Source organism: Corvus cornix, chromosome 19 (genome assembly GCF_000738735.6).
Source record: "Corvus cornix cornix isolate S_Up_H32 chromosome 19, ASM73873v5, whole genome shotgun sequence".
Lineage (NCBI taxonomy): Eukaryota > Metazoa > Chordata > Aves > Passeriformes > Corvidae > Corvus > Corvus cornix.
The window spans coordinates 947,555-967,621 of NC_046348.1; the positions used below are offsets into that span (position 1 = coordinate 947,555).

General features: G+C 56.9%; 1 protein-coding gene across 6 annotated transcripts in view; it reads left to right on the forward strand.

The window, feature by feature from the left end:
* CALN1 (calneuron 1) overlaps window positions 1-20,067 on the forward strand; it is a 149,936-nt gene that overhangs the window by 39,661 nt on the left and 90,208 nt on the right. For all 6 annotated transcript variants that reach the window (XM_039562909.1, XM_039562910.1, XM_039562911.1 and 3 more), the window contains one exon: window positions 2,675-2,799. In XM_039562909.1, coding sequence (XP_039418843.1) covers window positions 2,675-2,799 — 125 coding nt within the window. The remainder of the gene's footprint in view (window positions 1-2,674; window positions 2,800-20,067) is intronic.

Sequence of the window (20,067 nt, forward strand, 5' to 3'; positions counted from 1 at the left end):
CTGCTTCTCGCCCCTTTTTGCTGTTTTTCCTCCCTTTTTGCTGTTTTTATCCCCTTTCAGGCTTGGGTTTGCCTGCAGGTTCCTGTCTGGGGGTGCTGGGTGTTCCTGAGGCACAGCTGCACCTCCCTGGGGGCCTCCAGCACGGGAGATGCTGCTGGGCCCGTCTGGAGCATCCCTTGTTAGAGCTGAGAGGTGCTGGATTCCCGAGGCTCTGCAGGGCTTCTGCTGAACGACATGACAGCTTCAAAAAACCCAACATACCTGGGCAGCAGGATTTCATCCAGGATTTCTCACTCCAGGGCATTGTGGCTCTCCTCCAGCACTGAAACACACCACAGGATCCAGGCAGGAGCTGATTTTCAGCCCTCAGGGGAGAGGCATTGTCATTTTTTTAATGGTTGTAGAAGCCAAGGTGGCAAAAGTGATTTTTAAAATCCGTGATTTGCTGCTATTCCGACTGTGGGTGAGCTCAGGGAGGGCAGGGCTGGAGTTTCCTTCACCCAGGGCTGGGGCAGCGGGTGTCAGTCCCAGCCCCATGGGCTCGGGGTATGCTGTGTTTGCAGCACAAGCTCAGCCCAAAAGTGATCTCAGGACTGCTTTAAATCTGTGGTTTGCTGCTATTCCAACTGTGGGTGAGCTCGGGGAGGGGGGATTTTTCCCTCTGCTCAGGGCTGGGGCAGGGGGGTGTCAGTCCCCACCCCATGGGCTCACCAAACGCTGAGCCTGCAGTGCCAGCTCGGCCCAGGGGGAGACTTAAACCCCTTTCAAGTGATTTGAAAAATCAGTGTAATTGCTTTTAGTGATTCTTGGCGTTGTCCAAGAGCAGGACTCGATGATCCTTGTGGGTCCCTTCCAGCTTGGGACACTCTGTGATTACTGTGGGGTTATCCAGAGAATTATCCAGAGAATTTTCCAGAGGAAGCAGGAATGGTTTGTGGTGGGCCTGGAAACAAATGGAGGTGGTGCAAAGGGCTGGAAGTGTCTCTCCAGTGATACCAGAGCTGGCTTTGCCTCTGAGTGTCCCTTGGCCAGGTAAAATTCCCATTTTAGTGCCAAGCAGGTGTCAGAGAGAACAACACCTCCAGGTGAATTGGCAAGGGCTGGGAAATTACAGATGTGCTTAATGAAACAGAACCCCTTGTTTACGGTTTCTGATGTGCTGCTGGAGCAAACCTGCTCCCAAATAAAAATACTTAAAGTTACGATTAGGATTTATTTACATAATTACTGCCAGAGAAGTTCCTGGAACGTGCTGAGCAGTGCAAGAGGAGCCTCCTGGCTCTCCCGCTCTGCTTGCCCGTGTCTCCAGGCTGGTTTGCTGCCGGGGCTCTGTCACAGCCGTTCCCACCTCAGGGAGGCTTTTGTTCCCGAAGGAATCCATCCATCCTGTCCGTATATTTCCTTTATTGACTCTGCTGGGAACACACGGCTGGGGCAGAGCCAGCTCATCCTTGTGACCGAGGTGTTGGCTGGAGCAGCACCCGCAGGTGGCACTTCCCTCCTGTGGCAGAGCGCCTGGCAGCAGCGAGGTGCCCTTGGGCTCTGCTCCCGAGGCCTGGGACCCCCCGTGCCCCCCGATGTGACCTTGTCCTGCACAGTGGTGTCAGTGAGGGCTTCCAGAGGCACTGCCCAGCCAGTCCTGGCCACCTCCAGCCTCAGGAAGGCCCTGGCCAGCTCTGGGTGCCTCTGGGGACTCTGCTGATTTATTTCTACTGGAAATGTGCAGCCCGAAGTGCAGTAGGCCCGGGCTGGGCTTGTGCTGATTGAATCCAGCCCAGGGTATGACAAATCTTCCTCTTAATATTTCAATTGACTTTGGCAAACTCGCCTCCCGCTTGTGTCTCCTAAATCACCGCCTGAGTGCTGCTGACAGTAATTCCCACTCCTGGCTGGGCACTGGCTGCCCTTCCCTCAGCTCTGGGCTTGGGACCCGCGGGGTTTGCACACACCGCCCTGCTCCAGCCTCCCACGGAGCAGGATTTCTCCTCAGCTGTCAGATCTGGGAGATGGGAACATTCTTTGCGGGGCCCTGCTCGAATGGGGACATTCTCCTTTCAGTGGAGTTTGGAGCTGGGGCCCTGTGGTGACAAACTCCTCGCTCAGGGTGGGCAGCTGAACCCTCTGAGGGGGCTGCACGTGCGCAGTGGGGTCTCAGAGGTGTCCAGACCCTTCCATGCCTTTGAAGGTTGTGCTGCTGGGTCCCTTGATCCCTGGAAGTGTCCCAGGCCAGGCTGGACAGGGCCTGGAGGACCCTGGGATAGGGGACCTTGGCCATGCAGTGGCACTGGATCATCTTGAAGGTCCTCTCCAGCCCAAACCAGGCTGTGATCCCATGACTTTTTCCCCGCGGGTCAGTGCAGACCCCCGTGCTCTCTGTAATTATTACCGAGGCTGAAATCTGCAGCCTCCATGCTGGGAAATCCCATTTTCCTGGGGCTCTGCTGCTCTGGCTCCCCTCACTCCTCTCCAGCCCCCTGAAGCAGAAGCTGCTTTGCTGTTTGCTCCTCCAGACCCTGCCTCAGCCGCTGGGTCAGTGCTCAGCCCACCCCTCCCACACCCGCCCGCAGCCTGGGGTGCTTGTCCAGCCCCTCCTCCAGGCTGGCCTTTGCTCCATTGCCATGAAACAAAGGCAGATAATGACCATTGCCCTCTCTCTTCCCGTTTCCCGTGGCAGGGAGAAGATGCCATTCCACCATGTGACAGCTGGCTTGCTGTACAAGGGCAACTACCTGAACCGCTCGCTCTCGGCCGGCAGCGACAGCGAGCAGCTGGCCAACATCTCGGTGGAGGAGCTGGATGGTGAGTGCTGCCCGGGCGTTCCACGGCTTTGGGGATGGGGAAGGCTCCTCTGCACCTTCTCCAGGGTGTTCCATGCGTTTACCCAGGGGATTCCCGCTGGGAAGGCTGCTGGGAAGTGGGATGGCTCAGCAGGTCAGGGACACAGAGATGGTCCCTGGCCAAAGTTGTGCTGGGAGCTGTGGAGCGATTTGAGTCTCAGCTTTTGTCTTCCCGCAGCTTTTTGAAACATGGAGCCTGCACTTTATGGGCAAAATGAGAACGTTTAGGTTGATACTGTCCCAAAGACGTCCTTAAGCCTTCCCTGGGACCCTGCAGAGCTGAGTCTGCTCTTCCCACTGAGCCTCATTTGCTCTGAGGCCTTCCCAAAGGGAGGCTCCTCTCCGTGTCTCAGCACAAGATGCATGAGGTAGCTGGGGGCTTCAGAAGCTGCAAAGAGCTTTAAAGTTCCATTTTCCAGAGCAGTGGCAGGGAGCACAGAGCAGCCTCAGTCTGGCACAGGCCATCTGAAGGGTGTCCTTGTCTGCTGCCTGGAGGATCCCATCATTTTCCCCTGGAAGCTGTTGTTGTTAATCCCCTCTGCCCTGGCCCGGCACGTGCAGCCAGGTGCTCCCAGTCTGGTTCAGGGGGGAAGGTCTCCTTTGGAGAGGATTTGTGGCTCACCAGGGTCATTTCTGAGTTAAATAATTAAAGTTAATTTTGTTGGCAGACGGTCTTTGAGCATTGTGGTATGAATTGGAGCTCTTGGTTTGCTCCCCAGTGGATGTTTGGTACAAGCCATGGTCAGAATCCATGGCCTTGATGGGGAATTTGTTGAGGGAAGGATCAAGGCAAGGGTGCAAGGTGGAACTGGTCCTTCCAGGACACCCTGGAGGCATTTTGGAGAAACAGGAGGCCAACATTTCTGCCCACCTTGCCCCTTTTCATGTGTGCTTTGGTAAATCAGAGCTTCATTTCCCAGCCTTTCCAACTCGGAGCCTTTGGATTTGGGTTTGTGAGCTTTATATGAATTTAGCTTGGGTACAGACAGCGTTCTCCTCTTCCCAGTGAGGATGTGAGGACACAGCTCAGGTGAGAGATGTGAGAAACTGCTTTTGGTGCAGCTTGCCTCAGACCCAGGAACCCCAGGTCACATCCTGGGCTCTTCTTCTGGTGCGCAGGAGCTTGGCTTGAAGGTTTGCGTTCAGCTGAACTGTGCTGGTTCAGCTTCTCCTCATCCCAAAGATGCCAATTGTATGGCCAGGCACAGCTCTGCTTTGCCCCTGTGTGGGGTGTTGGGGCTGCTGAGCACACGGGAGGAGGTCCTGCAGCTCATTCTGAGCACAAAGCAGGACTTTCTGTTATTCCTGCCCTGATTAAAGCATGGCTGCTGTGGTCGCCTGAGAGCCTTGCAGAGACCTGGCTGCAGCTGCTTCAGGTGGCCCCGGGGCTGGAGCCCCTGGCAGAGCCATGCAGGGCACGAGGGGTGCACGTCCCTGGTGTGCTTCCCTCCACTAGCATGGAAACGGGCTGTGCCTGGTGTGGGATGGGAAACGGGCTGTGCTGAGTGTGGGAAGGGAAACGGGCTGTGCCTGGTGTGGGATGGGAAACGGGCTGTGCTGAGTGTGGGAAGGGAAACGGCTGTGCTGAGTGTGGGATGGGAAACGGGCTGTGCTGAGTGTGGGCTGGGAAACGGGCTGTGCCTGGTGTGGGATGGGAAACGGGCTGTGCTGAGTGTGGGCTGGGAAACGGGCTGTGCCTGGTGTGGGATGGGAAACGGGCTGTGCTGAGTGTGGGCTGGGAAACGGGCTGTGCCTGGTGTGGGATGGGAAACGGGCTGTGCTGAGTGTGGGAAGGGAAATGGGCTGTGCTGAGTGTGGGATGGGAAACGGGCTGTGCCTGGTGTGGGATGGGAAACGGGCTGTGCTGAGTGTGGGAAGGGAAACGGCTGTGCTGAGTGTGGGATGGGAAACGGGCTGTGCTGAGTGTGGGATGGGAAACGGGCTGTGCTGAGTGTGGGCTGGGAAACGGGCTGTGCCTGGTGTGGGATGGGAAACGGGCTGTGCCTGGTGTGGGATGGGAAACGGCTGTGCTGGATGTGGGATGGGAAATGGGCTGTGCTGAGTGTGGGATGGGAAACGGGCTGTGCCTGGTGTGGGATGGGAAACGGCTGTGCTGGATGTGGGATGGGAAATGGGCTGTACTGAGTGTGGGATGGGAAATGGGCTGTGCTGAGTGTGGGATGGGAAACGGGCTGTGCCTGGTGTGGGATGGGAAACGGGCTGTGCTGAGTGTGGGAAGGGAAACGGGCTGTGCCTGGTGTGGGATGGGAAACGGGCTGTGCTGAGTGTGGGATGGGAAACGGGCTGTGCTGAGTGTGGGAAGGGAAACGGGCTGTGCCTGGTGTGGGATGGGAAACGGGCTGTGCTGAGTGTGGGATGGGAAACGGGCTGTGCTGAGTGTGGGATGGGAAACGGGCTGTGCTGAGTGTGGGAAGGGAAATGGGCTGTGCTGAGTGTGGGATGGGAAACGGGCTGTGCTGAGTGTGGGAAGGGAAACGGGCTGTGCCTGGTGTGGGATGGGAAACGGCTGTGCTGGATGTGGGATGGGAAATGGGCTGTGCTGAGTGTGGGATGGGAAACGGGCTGTGCCTGGTGTGGGATGGGAAATGGGCTGTGCTGAGTGTGGGATGGGAAACGGGCTGTGCTGAGTGTGGGAAGGGAAACGGGCTGTGCTGAGTGTGGGATGGGAAACGGGCTGTGCTGAGTGTGGGATGGAAAACGAGCTGTGCCTGGTGTGGGATGGGAAACGGCTGTGCTGGATGTGGGATGGGAAACGGGCTGTGCCTGGTGTGGGATGGGAAAAGGGCTGTGCCTGGTGTGGGAAGGGAAACGGATGTGGGACGGGAAACGGGCTGTGCTGGATGTGGGATTGGAAACGGGCTGTGCCTGGTGTGGGAAGGGAAATGGGCTGTGCTGGGTGAGGGATGGGAAACGGGTGTGGGATGGGAAACGGGCTGTGCCTGGAGAGGGAAGGAAATCCAGTGCAAGTTCCACTCTTCCCCAGCTGTCCCTGGGCCCGTGCGGATCCCCGAGCGCTCGGGCACCGCTGTGTCCGTGGGAGCTGCGGGAGGAGCTGGAGCCCAGCTCCGCCTGCCCCGGGAGAATCCAGCGCTCCAGAGCTGCGGATCGTCGCCGTTAATTAACGGCAAATGAGGGCAATTAGGCGTGGAGGAGCCGCCTTTGGAGCAGGAGCTGCCGAGTGCTGCTAATTGAAGTCCCACCGAAGTCCTGTGGATCAGCCCCGAGCCGGGAGTGGGAGCGCAGGGGGATCGTTCATCTCCTCCCGCAGAGCCCCCTCGCTCTCCGGGAGGCTGAGCAGAGCTCTTTACCTCATCATCCCTTTATTCCCTGCGTGCTAAGCGAAGGCTCCGTGTTCGAATGAAGTTCGTTCTTCCCCTGGCAGCCTTTGCTGCACCCCCCCCTCGCCAGGGCTCTGTGCCTGTGCCACCAGGATGGGCCCCAGTTCGGCGCCGGCACAGAGGAGCTCCACCTCAGGTTACCTTTTTCCACCTGCAAACACGGGAGAGGCACCAAACTGATCCGTGTCTGGAAGTCAGGGCAGCAGAAGAAGCAGGAGATGCTTTTCCGTGCGCCAGCAGCGTTCAGCCTCTGGAATTTATATTTAAAATGAAGTCAGCAGTCTCCATCTCCCCGTGTTTTGTCTCTAATACCAGATCAGTGCCTGGCTGTGCTGGTAATTGGGGAAGGTTCACTGCCCAAACCCCAAACAGAATTAGTCTTCCTGCCTTTAAGCATAAACTGTCTGAGGATGAGTAACAAAATGTTCTTCCTTGAGAAGTTAATGTCAGGCTGTTGGAGCTCTGTGGATGGATCAAGCTGTGAGAGCTTGATGCCAATAACAGATTTGCATTTCATCTTCCAGCCTGGGGAAGAGATGCCAAAATTCTCCTTGGTTTCTTTTTCAATGAGATTTCGGTCCTGAGGGAGTTCCAGCCTATTGAGAAATTCCAGTCACACAGATTAAATTATGATAGGTTTGGAGCTGGAGGAGTCACTGGGAATTTTCTATAACGTTCCTCTGCGCTCAAGGCTCCAACAAGTGCCTGATCTGTTGGGTTTTTTCCAGCGGATTTCTTTTTTTCCTGTGTCTGGCACTGTGTGTGTCAGCACTGTTCACTTGGGAAGGGTTTCTGGGATGCTGCAGGGGGACGGTGCTGCAGCCTGACCCTGCTCCCAGCTCATCCTACAGGGAATTCCCAGGAGTTCTCCCCGATTGCAGCTGCAGGTGGGGGCTGGGGGAGAATGGGGAGACCAGGAAACGGGAAGGAGTCCTGATTTTGGGTAATGCCAGGGGGAAGGAGCCCAGGGCTTGGGGTGAACGCTCCAAGTGCTGCTCTGCCTCTTCTCTGAGTGGTGATTTTCCAAAGGAATATTGAGAATCAGAGAATCCCAGAATGGGTTGGGCTGGCAGGGACCTTCAAGACCATCCAGTGCCACCCCAGCCATGGGCAGGGACACCTCCCACTGTCCCAGGCTGCTCCCAGCCCCAATGTCCAGCCTGGCCTTGGGCACTGCCAGGGATCCAGGGGCAGCCCCAGCTGCTCTGGGCACCCTGTGCCAGGGCCTGCCCACCCTCCCAGGGAACAATTCCTTCCCAAGATCCCATCCAGCCCTGCCCTCTGGCACTGGGAAGCCATTCCCTGGGTCCTGTCCCTCCATGCCTTGTCCCCAGTCCCTCTCCAGCTCTCCTGGAGCCCCTTCAGGCCCTGCAAGGGGCTCTGAGCTCTCCCTGGAGCCTTCTCCAGGTGAACAATCCCAAATTTCTTAGCCTGTCTCCATAGGGGAGGTGCTCCAGTGCCTCTATCAGCTTCACTATCTCCTCTGGCCTTGCCCCAACAGCTCCACGTCCTCCCCACATTGGGGACACCAGAACTGTGTCCGGTTTTCCAGGCGAGGCCTCAGGAGAGCAGAGGAAGTTTTTCCCGTCGAAACTTTCCCAACTTGCAGCATCCATCTGTCATCCCTAACTCCACTCTGGTTTTTTCCATGCTGCTCCTCCAGACGCTGCTGGCAGCAGGGGGAGGCTGGGAGAGCAGAGGTCACTCTGCTCATGGGTGTCTGTTCGCAGCAGCAGCGTTTGCTATTTGTGGGGCTGGAGCAGTGTGAGGGTGTTTGGGAGCTGTCACAGAGGGAATTAACTTGCCCAGAGCTAAACTGGGAGATCCTTGACTTCGGAACTCCGGGTAAATGACGGAGCTGGAAGTGGCAGCTCGTCCATAACCTGGCTCTGAGGGGCCAGATGCACGGAGGGGTCTCGGGTGGAAGTTCTTGCCATGTGCTTGGAGGTTTCTGGGCATGAAATGATAAATTCAGGCTGGGAGGGGCTGTTTTACACAGATTTTCTGGCTCCTGTTGGTTGACATAAAATCATGGCACAGTTTGTGCAGACTCGGAGCTTTCCACGTCCCTTTCAAAGCAGCTCCTGTCCTCATGTTCAGAACCGTCAGGAGGATTTTTAATAAAAAATGCTGGATGGAAATAATCATGTCAAGCTTGAGTCATCCACCTCCGCAGGCACTATCTAAAGGGTATTGTCAGGAGGGAAAAACATTTCCAGAGTGGGAATGTGACAAATCTCACCTGAAGGGAGGCACATGCGTGAGAAGCAGGCTTGGGGAGATGCAAGTAGTGCCTGGCAGAGAAATGCAAGTGTGAACCACAGCAGCACCATTTGTCCAGACAGCCATCCCAGTAAATCCCTGCCTGAGCCAGGTTCCTTTGGGATCAGCAGGAGGAGATGTTGCTGCAGGGCAGTGTTGGCACCTGGTGCCTCAGCCACGGAGCTCCTGCCCCAGGTGGGGCTTTTTCTGGACTGGGAGAGGTTTTTGGGCTTCCTGCAGTCCCTAAGGTCAAGCTCCAGGGTGGCAGTGCCAGTGCAGGGTTTTGCCTGCCTGAACTGGAGCTGTGAGCAGAGCAGCCCAGGAAAAGGGGCTGCAGGAGCTTGGGGTGCAGGGGAATGCAGGGCAGGAATGTGGGGACTGCCCTCTCCAGGAGGCTTTTCCATCCTTATGGGTTATAAACCACAGCAGGTGCCTGGTTTCTGCTTCTTCTTCCCAGCACCTCCCCCTGTCACCAGCTCTTCCCTGGGTCTCTCTGTCCTGGGGGTAGAAGCCATCCCTGAGCAGCTCCAGAGTCCCCTGGGAACAGCTCCTGAAGGAATTTAAGGGTCCTGGTTAAGTGGGGCTCCCGATGGAGCTGGGATTAGCAGCTGTCTCCTGCTGGCCACTAACGCAGGCAGGGCCAGGGGCTCAAGGGTGGCGGGGCTGCAGCCCCAGGAGCAGGGCAGGGTGGCAGTTGTGGGGCTGGGGACACTCTGGGGACACTCTGAGGACACTCTGAGGACACTGTGGGATCTCCCTGGGGTCCCACAACCCGGGTAAAATGGCCCAACATCACAAACACAGCCGTGCCGTCCTACCCCTGCCTCTGAAAAGCAGCCCAGGGCAGGGCTCTTCGCCCTCCTGTGATGTCTGGGGGTAATCCTTGGATGCTGGGAGTCCTGGGCAGGAGGGGCCGTGTCCTGCAGGGCTCTGTCACCAGCCAGGCTCCTCTGGGGGCTGTTATTCAACAAAAACCCCCTGAGCCAGGAGGTTGTGGCTGGTCCAGAGCTGGTTCTCCGTGGTGTTATCAGGAAGGCTTGATAAGAGTCCCTGGCTGGAGAGCTGGAGCTGCTGTGCCACAGCTCCCGTCCCTCTCCAGAGATTTTCCCTGGAGCTTCAATCCTGCCGGTGGGCACAGCACAGAAGGGAAAGGACAGGGAGAGTCCCCCCAGCCTCCCCAGCTGGGCCCTGCCGGGGCTGGGACTGATTATCCTCGGCGTTCCAGGTGGGATCCGGGGAGCAGGAGCAGGAATGTGCTCCAGAGGGAGACCCAGGGGAGACAGGCGTTAGTCATGGGCTGAGTCATGGAGCAGCAACAGGCTGAGCCTGCCCTGCTCCGGGGGAGAGGGAAAAACACTTGGAAAAGGGGGAAAGGAAGGGGGAGAGGAAAGGGGAAAGGAAAGGAAAGGGGAAAGGAAAGGAAAGGGGAAAGGAAAGGAAAGGGGAAAGGAAAGGAAAGGAAAGGAAAGGAAAGGAAAGGAAAGGAAAGGAAAGGAAAGGAAAGGAAAGGAAAGGGGAAAGGAAAGGGGAAAGGAAAGGGGAAAGGAAAGGGGAAAGGAAAGGGAAGGGGAAAGGAAAGGAAAGGGGAAAGGAAAGGAAAGGGGAAAGGAAAGGAAAGGGGAAAGGAAAGGAAAGGGGAAAGGAAAGGAAAGGGGAAAGGAAAGGAAAGGGGAAAGGAAAGGAAAGGAAAGGAAAGGAAAGGAAAGGAAAGGAAAGGGGAAAGGAAAGGAAAGGGGAAAGGAAAGGAAAGGGGAAAGGAAAGGAAAGGGGAAAGGAAAGGAAAGGGGAAAGGAAAGGAAAGGAAGGAAAGGAAAGGAAGGAAAGGAAAGGAAAGGAAAGGAAAGGAAAGGAAAGGAAAGGAAAGGAAAGGAAAGGAAAGGAAAGGAAAGGAAAGGAAAGGAAAGGAAAGGAAAGGAAAGGAAATTCTCCTGGGATAGGAGATGCTCTGGACATGGATCCTTGCACAGCTCTCCAAGTCCATGCTCAGTGCAAGCCCTGTGAGCATTAATGAAGTGGCTGGGACTGTGCAAAGCTCATTTTCCATTTCCCAGAGCTCTTTTCCAAGGCAGGTTTATCCCAGGTGTCGCTGCTGTGAGTGGCCATGGCTGGAAATGGAATTATTCCTGTCTGATATTGAGCTGTGATGGGGTTTCGTGTCCCTGAACACGGAACTGTGCCAGCGCCGTGCCCAGGCTGCTGGGGACAGGAGCAGCTCTGTCTCCCACTTCTGCTGAGCTCCTTCTGCCAATTCCAGTGTGCATTGCCTTGGGACTCGGGAGTTCCAGCTATGGAGTAGCCTCCCTAAGGAAATGATAAAATCTGGGGCAGTGTTGATGTTCTGAGGATCACAGAATCATGGAATGGGTTGGGTTGGAAGGACCTCAAAGCCCATCCAGTGCCACCCCTGCCATGGGCAGGGACACCTCCCACTGTCCCAGGCTGCTCCCAGCCCCAATGTCCAGCCTGGCCTTGGCCACTGCCAGGGATCCAGGGGCAGCCCCAGCTGCTCTGGGCACCCTGTGCCAGGGTTCTGGAAGGAATTCTGCAGGAATTATGGGGTTGCAGATTCCCATTTGCTCCAGACAGTTCCTGGATAGGGACAGGGTGGGTCCCTGTCCCTGGGTCTGTGACAGCTCAGCCCTGAGGAGGCTGCAGGGATCCACAAGGCAGAGCTGTGTGGCTGCCATTCCCTGTGCTCTGTCCCAGCAGGAGTCTCCAGGTGCCAGCATTCCTGGGAACACTGGCTGACAGGAGGCCCCTGCCCAGTGCAGCTCCGTTCTCCTGAGCTCCTTTTGGGAATCTCTCCCTGTGGCAGCGGGGTCCTGTGTGCCACTGACACCCACCCAGCATCGCCAACCTTCCACCCTCAGCCTCCAGGAAAGCTCCTTTTCCCTGGAATTACATCACTTCCCACCCCTACCAGGCAGGGCAGTGTTTGGACACCCACAGGGTGGGAGCACAGGGAGGCCTGCAGAGGAATTCTGTGTTCTGAGGGTCTGAGCTGCTGCGCTGCCAGTGGGACCACTGGGGCTGGGGGAGGAGCTCCGAGACTCTGCAGCACTGGACATCCCCAGCAGGGCGGTGGCAGGAAGCTTTGGATGGGGGAAAGCTCCAGAGCAGGAAGGATTTCCATTCTCCTCCACATCCCAAGCCCTGCACCAGGAGCCAGGATTTTCTCCAGCGGGACAAACCCAGCCTTGGGAAGGGCTCCAGGGCCTCTGCTCCCCTGTCCCACACCCCCTTCCAAGGGGGAATGTGTCACCTGGGCTCCCTGTCCCCAAAATGCAGGAACAGGCATCAGCAGCATCCCCAAGGAAAGAGCCCTTGCAGCGACAGAGCACGAGGAAAACGGGGTTGGCTGCCAACAAATTAAAATGACAGGGACACCATCTGGACAGCAGCTCCAGGGCTGGTTTGAACTCCAGCTATGCTGACACAGTTTTGGGAACGGGCTGGCGAGACAGGGAGCTACTGGGGGGGGTATCCAGGTATCCTTGGGCAGGGCTGGAGGACTCCTGGATTATTGGAGTGGAGATGGAGCCTGTTTGAGCTGGAAAAAGATGGGTTTGGGGAGAGGGATCCAAACTGGGCCTTGGTGCGGCTCCGTCCAGGTCTGCTGTGGGTGTCTCTCACCAGAGGTGCTGCTGAGGCTTTGGTGCTCCCTGGCATTCCATGGATCCTGCCAGGCCGATGCTCCCGGGGCTGGGAATTTGCTGCCTGTGTCCCCTCCGGCCACAGGAATGGAGCAGATCCCCATCGGGAGCTAAACCTGCTTTAAAAGGCACTTAACTCTGGCTGTGACACGTTTATCCAATGTTTAATGGGGATTTTTAATTTTTGATGCAAGCTGCTAGGCTGGATCATTAATTTTACAAGTTCTTCAATCCCTGGCGTTAAACCTGGCTTTAGCAAGTCCCTGCTATCCCAGGAAGTGTTCCTGGATGGAAGCAGGGCTCTCATCCTCTCCTGCTGCCCTATTGCTGTGCTGAGGTGCCCTGCCTGGGACAGGGCCCTGGAGCCCGGAGCCATGAGATTCCCTGGAGATTCCCCAGATCGGGAAGCAGAGGGGACCAAATGCCTCTGTGTCCCCCCCATCTTCCAGGACAGGAAGAGCCGTGCATCCAGGGAGGTGCTGGTGTTGTGTGGGTCCCAAACACACCATTCCCTGCTGGCCCAGCCCCCAGGGATCCTTTGGGATGGGGTCACTCTGGCCAGAGCATCTTCCCCTGGCAAAGGGAGGCATCAACTCCTGCCCGAGGCTTTTGGGGCTGGGTAGGACTGGGCAGGGCTGGCAGTGCCACAAGGACAGATTTTGGACATCTCCCCACCTCATAAAGGGCCATGAGGGTGCTTCTCCTTCGGATCAGGTAGGAATTGTCCCATCCAGCTCCTTCCCAAGCCACAGGAGTGAGGCTCTGGAGAAACCTCAGTTCTGCAGAAGCCACAGCAGCTCTGGGGAGTCAGGCAGTTGGTCCCCAGCTGAAAATCCCTCTGAAAAGCCATTTCTTCCCATTTAACTGCACAGACAGAGGCACAAACGTGGCCTTTGCCTGGATTTCAGCTGCCTTAGGCAGCCCTTGGTGGCACTGAGTGCCGAGCAAATGGTTCACTCTTTACTTCAGTTCCTGGGGCCTCTCTCGGTGCTGGGCTCAGGAGCTCACGGAGCGCTGGGAATAGGGCTGGGCAAGCTGCCACGGGAGGAGCTGGGGCAGGGATGGCTCCGGTGGATCCCAGCAGGGCAGCCCTGGGTGCAGAGCCCAGGAGCAGGATGGGCACGAGGGGCCCGTGGGGCTGCCAGGGCTCTGCTCACACAGGCGGGGCCTCAGAGTCGGCCTTTGCTGATCCATCCTTTAATTTATTCACAATCTTGTGGGGTCTGGGGGTGATCCTGGTGCTCTGCCTGCTGGGCTGGTGGGGCTGTGCAGTGCTGGGTGTCCCCGGGGCTGTGGGCACAGGAGGTGACGCTTGCTGTGTCCTTCAGCACATCGGCTTTAATCCAGTCCCAGCCCAGCGGAATCCACGCCTCGCTCCCAGAGCAGCCTCCTCTCCAGGGCACAAACCCCTGCAAAACCCCACTGAGCCTGTACAGGGGAACACTCAGAAATAGGTTTTCCCCCTCAGTAAGGAGGTTTAGGAGTCAGATGTACCCTGGAGAAGCTGGAGGACAGACCCCTGCCCACAGTCCTTCCCTGTTGCTGATCCCTCTGTGCCTCAGTTTACCGGGCAGCAGAGAGCTTTGGGAAGGGGGAGAAGCCAGTACAGCTCTGGGAACTGTCAGAGTCTCCCCTGTGGCTCCTGCTCCCCAGAGCAGTGGCTTTGCCTGGAATCCCCAGTCCCCATGTGCCTGTGGTCCTGCTGGTGACACGGGGGCTGGCACAAGGACACTGTCCTGGCACAGCGCTGCTGCAGCAGTGACGGGGACACAAACCCGGTGATCTGAGAGGGTCTCACCCGGTGCCTTGGAAGGGCTTTTTTCGGATGCCACTCGAGCAGAGCCTCTGGAGTCATCACCTGATGTCGGGGTTGCTGCTCCTGCTTTGGGGTGGGGACACTGCCCGTGGCACTGCCTGGATCCCGGCCCTGCTGCTCCATCACCTGCAGGGCTCTGCCGAGGGACACTGCGGTCCTGTGCCCGTGTCCCTGTGTGCCAGAAAGTGCCTTTGCTGTGCTGAGGCCCAGGCCAGGGCCCTGGCACAGTGAGCAGGGGGTGAGGCCAGCTGAGGGATGACAGCAATGCCGGGAATTGAACCTGGTTGTTCTCTCCCTCTGGCTGGAATTCTCTGTTTCCCAGTTTCCCTTGCCCAGACATGGGTCCTGAGACATCACAGCCCCAGCTCGGATGAGAAAGAGGTGCCAAGTGCGGGTTTATTAAATGGACTGTGCAGGGATGCTCCCTCAGGCTCGGCACTGGGTGTTCCCGGAAAGTCAGAGCTGGGAGAGCAGGAGGGGAGGGGAGGAACAGGGGGGCTGTGCCCCAGTGGGATGGGGCAGGATGGGCAGAGGGTTTGGAGCTAGGGAGGAGGTGAGAGGAGCAGCTGCCTCCAGCCTTGGATTTGCTGTTCCCGGAGTGAAAGGAGCCGGAGCCCCGTGCAGCCGTGTCCATGTGCAGCCGTGTCCAGCTGTCCCTGGAGCCTGTGGCCACAGCCTCCAGCCAGACGGGCCCAGGGGCCCTGGGGATGGAGCAGGAGCCCAGCAGGAAGTGCTGCTTTCCCAGCTCTGCTTTGGTGACATCAAAGCGGATCCATAGGAGCCCTTGGAAGTCTGGCCTTGGACACCCATCCATGGGGTGCCCTCTGCCGGGGACCGTGGTGCTCCCAGGCCCTGGGGCTGTGCAGGGCTGCGGGGACCCCAGGCAGGGCTGGGAGGGACAGGGATGCTCTGGGAACAGCGGGGAGGAACAGGAGAGCTCAGCCCCCCTTGCTTCCTGCTCTGACCCTGGATGCCAGGAGTGTCCAGGGGCACAGGGCGTGCCCGGGGGCACAGGGAATGTCCGGGAGCCCAGGGAATGTCCGGGAGCTCAGGGAATATCCAGGGGCACAGGGAGTGTCCAGGGACACAGGGAATGTCCGGGAGCTCAGGGAATGTCCAGGGGCACAGGGAGTGTCTGGGAGCTCAGGGAGTGTCCAGGGGCACAGGGAATGTCCAGGGGCACAGGGAATGTCCGGGAGCTCAGGGAGTGTCCAGGGGCACAGGAAGTATCCAGGGGCACAGGGAATGTCTGGGAGCTCAGGGAATGTCCAGGGGCACAGGGAATGTCTGGGAGCTCAGGGAATGTCTGAGAGCTCAGGGAGTGTCCAGGGGCACAGGGAATGTCCTGGAGCTCAGGGAATGTCCGGGAGCTCAGGGAATGTCCGAGAGCTCAGGAAGAGCAGCAGAGCTCCTGGGCCAAGCAGGAGCTGCAGTTTTGGAATGCTCTGGGAGCCCCTGGTGCCAGCACAGCCACTGCAGGGTGAGAGCACTGCAGCTCCCAGGGCTGGTGCCAGCCTGGCTCAAGGCTGTTCACTCTCCAAATGAAATGAGTTAAAACTGAGCTGTGGCTTTGGCAGGCTGAGCTCAGCCCAAGTCCTGCCCTCCCTCCTTGCTGGGTGGTGCTGGGCAGGGAGGGCTCGGCCAGGGGCTCTCTGGGGCACCCTGGGCCTCGCACAGGGCAGGATTTGGCAGGGTTTGGGGCATGAGCCGAGCCAGGACCTCTCTGTCCGCCTTGGTCTCCTGTTCACTCCCCTCTGAAGGGCTCTTGTCGCCTGGATCTGGCTGAGAGGGACAAAAGGGAGGGACGGTGGCAGTGCTGGGACAAGAGCAGGACCCACGCGAGCATCGCATGAAGCAACACTCGAAGTGACAGGACAGGAGACCATGGACCTCAGTCCCCAGGTCTGCAGTCCTGGCACCACTCACCAGTGGGGAAAGCAGCTGGGATCCAAATCTGCCTGCAATTGGGATGGGTTGGACAAGCAGGGAGTTGCTCAGTCCCAGCCCGTGTCCTGCCAGCAGCTGAGGGTCACAGGCAGCAGGAGCCAAGCAAGAGCAAAGAACTCCCAGAAATGCTGGCATGTGGAATTTCCAGTCTTTAGTAGTGCAGAACAGCACAGAGGCTTTCTGAAAATGTTTCCTGTATTTTGATAACAATTCGGGGGGGAAGGGGGGAACCCACAAAAGAAAGAAAAGCCCCAAGCTTTGGTAGTGAACGATGTTTGTGTCTCCTGATGCCCTGAATGCGCATCATTAATGGCTGTCATTCAGGCAAAGTCTCTCTAAATAAGCCATTAGAACACAAGCCTGTTAGGAACATCTGGGATGAGGCAGTATTTTGTGTTTTAGGATTATTCTTTTGGGCAATTTCTGTTTAATTTGTGAGGAAACACAAATCCCTTTCTCCTTTCCTTTCCTTTCCTTTCCTTTCCTTTCCTTTCCTTTCCTTTCCTTTCCTTTCCTTTCCTTTCCTTTCCTTTCCTTTCCTTTCCTTTCCTTTCCTTCCCCTTCCCCTTCCCCTTCCCCTTCCCCTTCCCCTTCCCCTTCCCCTTCCCCTTCCCCTTCCCTTCCCTTTCCTCGCAGTCCAACCCGGGCCGTGAGGCGTGTGAGCAGCTCCGGGAGGGGAGGGCAGGGACGGGGCTGTGGAGCCCGTTGGAATTGCTGCTGCTGCTTCCCGGAGGTACCAAAGGCTCGGAGCCTTTGCACATGGGAGGGGATTGTGCTGAGGGGGACACGGCAATTCCTGCCTTTGAGCTGGGGAGCTGTGCCCGCCAGCGTCCTGAGGGGTGAAATGCCCAGCACAAGCGCTAAATGGAGCTTGTGGCTGCTTTGTGGATTTGATTCCAGTGGTGCAGGAGGGAAAATGAGAATCTAGAGAGAGAGTTGGATGCTCTGTCCTGCTTTGCTCCTGGGGGAAGTTGAGGTGAGCTGGGCTGAGGTTCCCTCTCTAAAGCACCAGGACCAGCAAGGTCCCTGCTTGTACAAACCTGTGCCTCAGGGACTGCAGGGAGAGTTAACAGCCCAGGACAGGCACTGCCTCCCAGTGCAGCTCGGGTTTCTCAGTTTATTGGAGTTTAAAAATGAAAAAAATTAGAAAAAAAAGTAGGGGGATCCATTTAAATCTGAGCCAAATCAGCAGATTTGAATCTTTGCATTCTTCTGCCGTGAATCGGAAGCTGGGGGGTGGGGAATTCTCATCCATTCCAAAACAAAGTGTTTCATTTTGAGTCTGAGCTTTTTCACTCAGTTCTGCTCCGAAGGTGTGGCACACATGCAGATTTTGGCTGGCCAGGTCCCAGCGTCCACGGAAAGAGCAAATCCAAACGTTTCCTTGCAGCCCGGACACGGGGCGGGGGCAGGAGCTGATGAGGTGTCTCGGAGAGGCTGGGCCCGGTTTGGGGAAAGCTCTGCAGGAGACAGATTGCCTTGGGATGGAGCAGGGCCAGGATTTGGGCAGGGATGTGCAGGAGGCATCGCTCCCCTCCTGGCAGAGGAGCCCCAGGTGTGGGGTCACACCTGAGCCACCCCTGTGCCCTCAGGGTCCTGCCCTGGCTCCCAAGTGCTTTAATTTCTGCACTGGGGAGTCCCAGAAGCAGAGCCCGGGCTCTGGCAGAGCCCAGGAATGGCCATTCCAGCCCAGCAGGAAAAATCTCCATGGTTTGGGTTGGCTGGGATGCAGGAGGGACATTTCCCACCCCGTTCTGGGAAGGGGCTTAGGGAGCTGATGGCTTCTTCAGGGCTCATTCCAGCAGCCTTCCAGGCTCGTTTCTTCACAGATTTCCTCTGCTGGATTCCCCATCCTCCCTTTTGTCTGGCTCTCGTTTTTCACAAGAAAAGACTGGAATCTGTGAGCTGGGGAAAGGGAAGCAAAGCAAATAAAGGGTCTGGTTAAATACAGGGCTCTGGGGGGTCGTCTGGCTTCTCCTCAGCTTTCCCTGCTGTCCTGCACTGGGTCTGGCGTTTCCAATCTGCTTTTTCTCCTCCTTGGATCAGGAGATGGGCTTTGATTTCTGCAGCTATGGCCAACAGGAGTAAGGCTGAGGGGTCCCTTCAGGCCTGCCAGAAGGAGATGGGATCGGACGAGCAGCTCACCCTTCAGGAGCTGCTGCTCAGCAGCTCTTGGGGCTTTGGAGAGGAGCTTTGAAGAGACCGAAGGGTTCAGTTTATTGTCCCCTGTCAGAGTGCAGCGGGCCAGGGCTCTTGGCTGGGTGACACCTGGTGCCACTGGAGCCCGAGGGACACCTCGTGTGCGTTGCTGTGGGGAAATGCTGGCTGCTCGTGCTCTGGGGATGGCTCTGCTGAGGTTTATCCACAATAACAGACCTGAAGCTGCTGTTTCAGGTGTTTTGTGTGATTATTTCACCTTCCCACCCACAAATTCAGGGCTGGAACCACAGTGTGGAGTCCTGGCACATAAAAAGCTCTCCTGACGGCTCGGTGAGAGCGCCTGTGTCTCCATCCCAGCAGGGTTTAAAGCCAAACATGGCACATCCCTGGAGTTCCTCTGCGTGGAGAATGCCCATGGAATGTTTCTCAGGAGGAGCAGGATTGGTGTCTTTGCTCAGCCAACGGAAGAGCTGAGCTTGGGAAGGGACTCACTGTCTCCCAAGGAAAACGTGCTGATTTTACAGATGTGAAATTCCAATCCCAGTGACAGAGGCAGGAAAATTCCCATCGATGGAGCTGGGCTGTCACTGAAGGAATCAGACCACTGCTGATGTCCTCAGAGTCCATTTCTCTTTCTAACAGAAACCTTTTAGGGATCAGCTCCTAGAGAAAGTTTCACCCTCCTGCGTTTCAGTCCTGGAGTGCTGGAAGATTGGATGTCACACCCCATCCCGGGGGGATTTCTGGGATGCAGCTGCCCACGAGCACAGCTAATCCTGCCATCCTTTATCTGCTGGCTGAGATCTCAGCTCCTGGAGGTGCAGACCCAGTCCCATCCCCGTTTGTCCTGCACCCCAGTGAGCCTGGCTGTGGGAGAGGGCTGGGTACCAGAGGTGCAACAGAGAGAGGCTCGTTGGAACCTCGCTCCTCTGGGTAATTACCAGCATGGTAATTCATGTGCTTCGTTAATAATCAGCTCTCTGCATTCCCATCACCTCTCCAGGTCCTGCTCCTGAGGCACCCGAGGCTTCGATGGGATGAGAGCAGCACAAATTACCAGGATGGGCTGAAAAGAGAGGCTCTGAGGCAGGAGGGCCCCGGCCCCGGCTGGTTTGGCTCTAAACCAGACCAAACAAAGGGGTTTGGTGCTGCTTGACCATTTCCCTCCCACCCTTTGAGGGAGGCACCTCCTCCACCTCCACCAGCCCCAGCTCTGCCCTGGCCGACGGCTTCCAGTGGCCTTGGGGGGAGCAGGAGCAGCTGGAATAATCCCTATCCCCAGGGAAGGGACAAACCCTGGTGTGGCACTGGCCACAGCCTCCCTCACCCGGAGAGCTCCTGGAGACCTCCCTAATCCCTGCTTGCTGCTGTCCGTGGGGATCCCAAAGGATGACGCTGGCCACAAGCAGTGCCTGAGCAGCTCTTAGAGCAGCTACTGAGGACCCTGGGCTCCTGCTGGGGTTTGGATTTGTGTGGGATAACCCTGGATAACTCTGGACAGCTGTGAGAAGCTTTCTGGGTGTCAGCTCAGGGATGAGTGTAGGAATCTTCAAGCCATAAATACTTGGTGAGGGTTGCAGTGACTTTTTAAATTTGAGTGGGGAGAGCAGAATGTGGCAGCCAGAAAAAACCCGTGGTACAAAAATAGTAGTGGCCCTTTTGGGGAGAGGAAATGGTATTCCACTAAAAACAGCAACCCCAATTAAATGGGAGCATTTAAAGCAGGGAATTGCTAATTACCTACATATGGATGAGGCAGACAGATTTATTGGGGAACTTTTCACTCTGTACATATGTCCACGGTGATTTATTTTCCTGCCACGAGCTCAGAATTGTCTGGGCTGTGTAAATATTGTGGTTGATGGCTGGAAAGATTTCCAATAGATCAGGCTGGAAAGGGTCATTTGGTCAACCATGGTTACTAGAGCTGGGGAGTTTCATTCATGGGGGGCACGGCCAGGCCCAGCTTCACCCTTGTTTTAATTAACCCTTGTTTTAATTAACCCTTGTTTTAATGATCCTTTGTTTTAAAT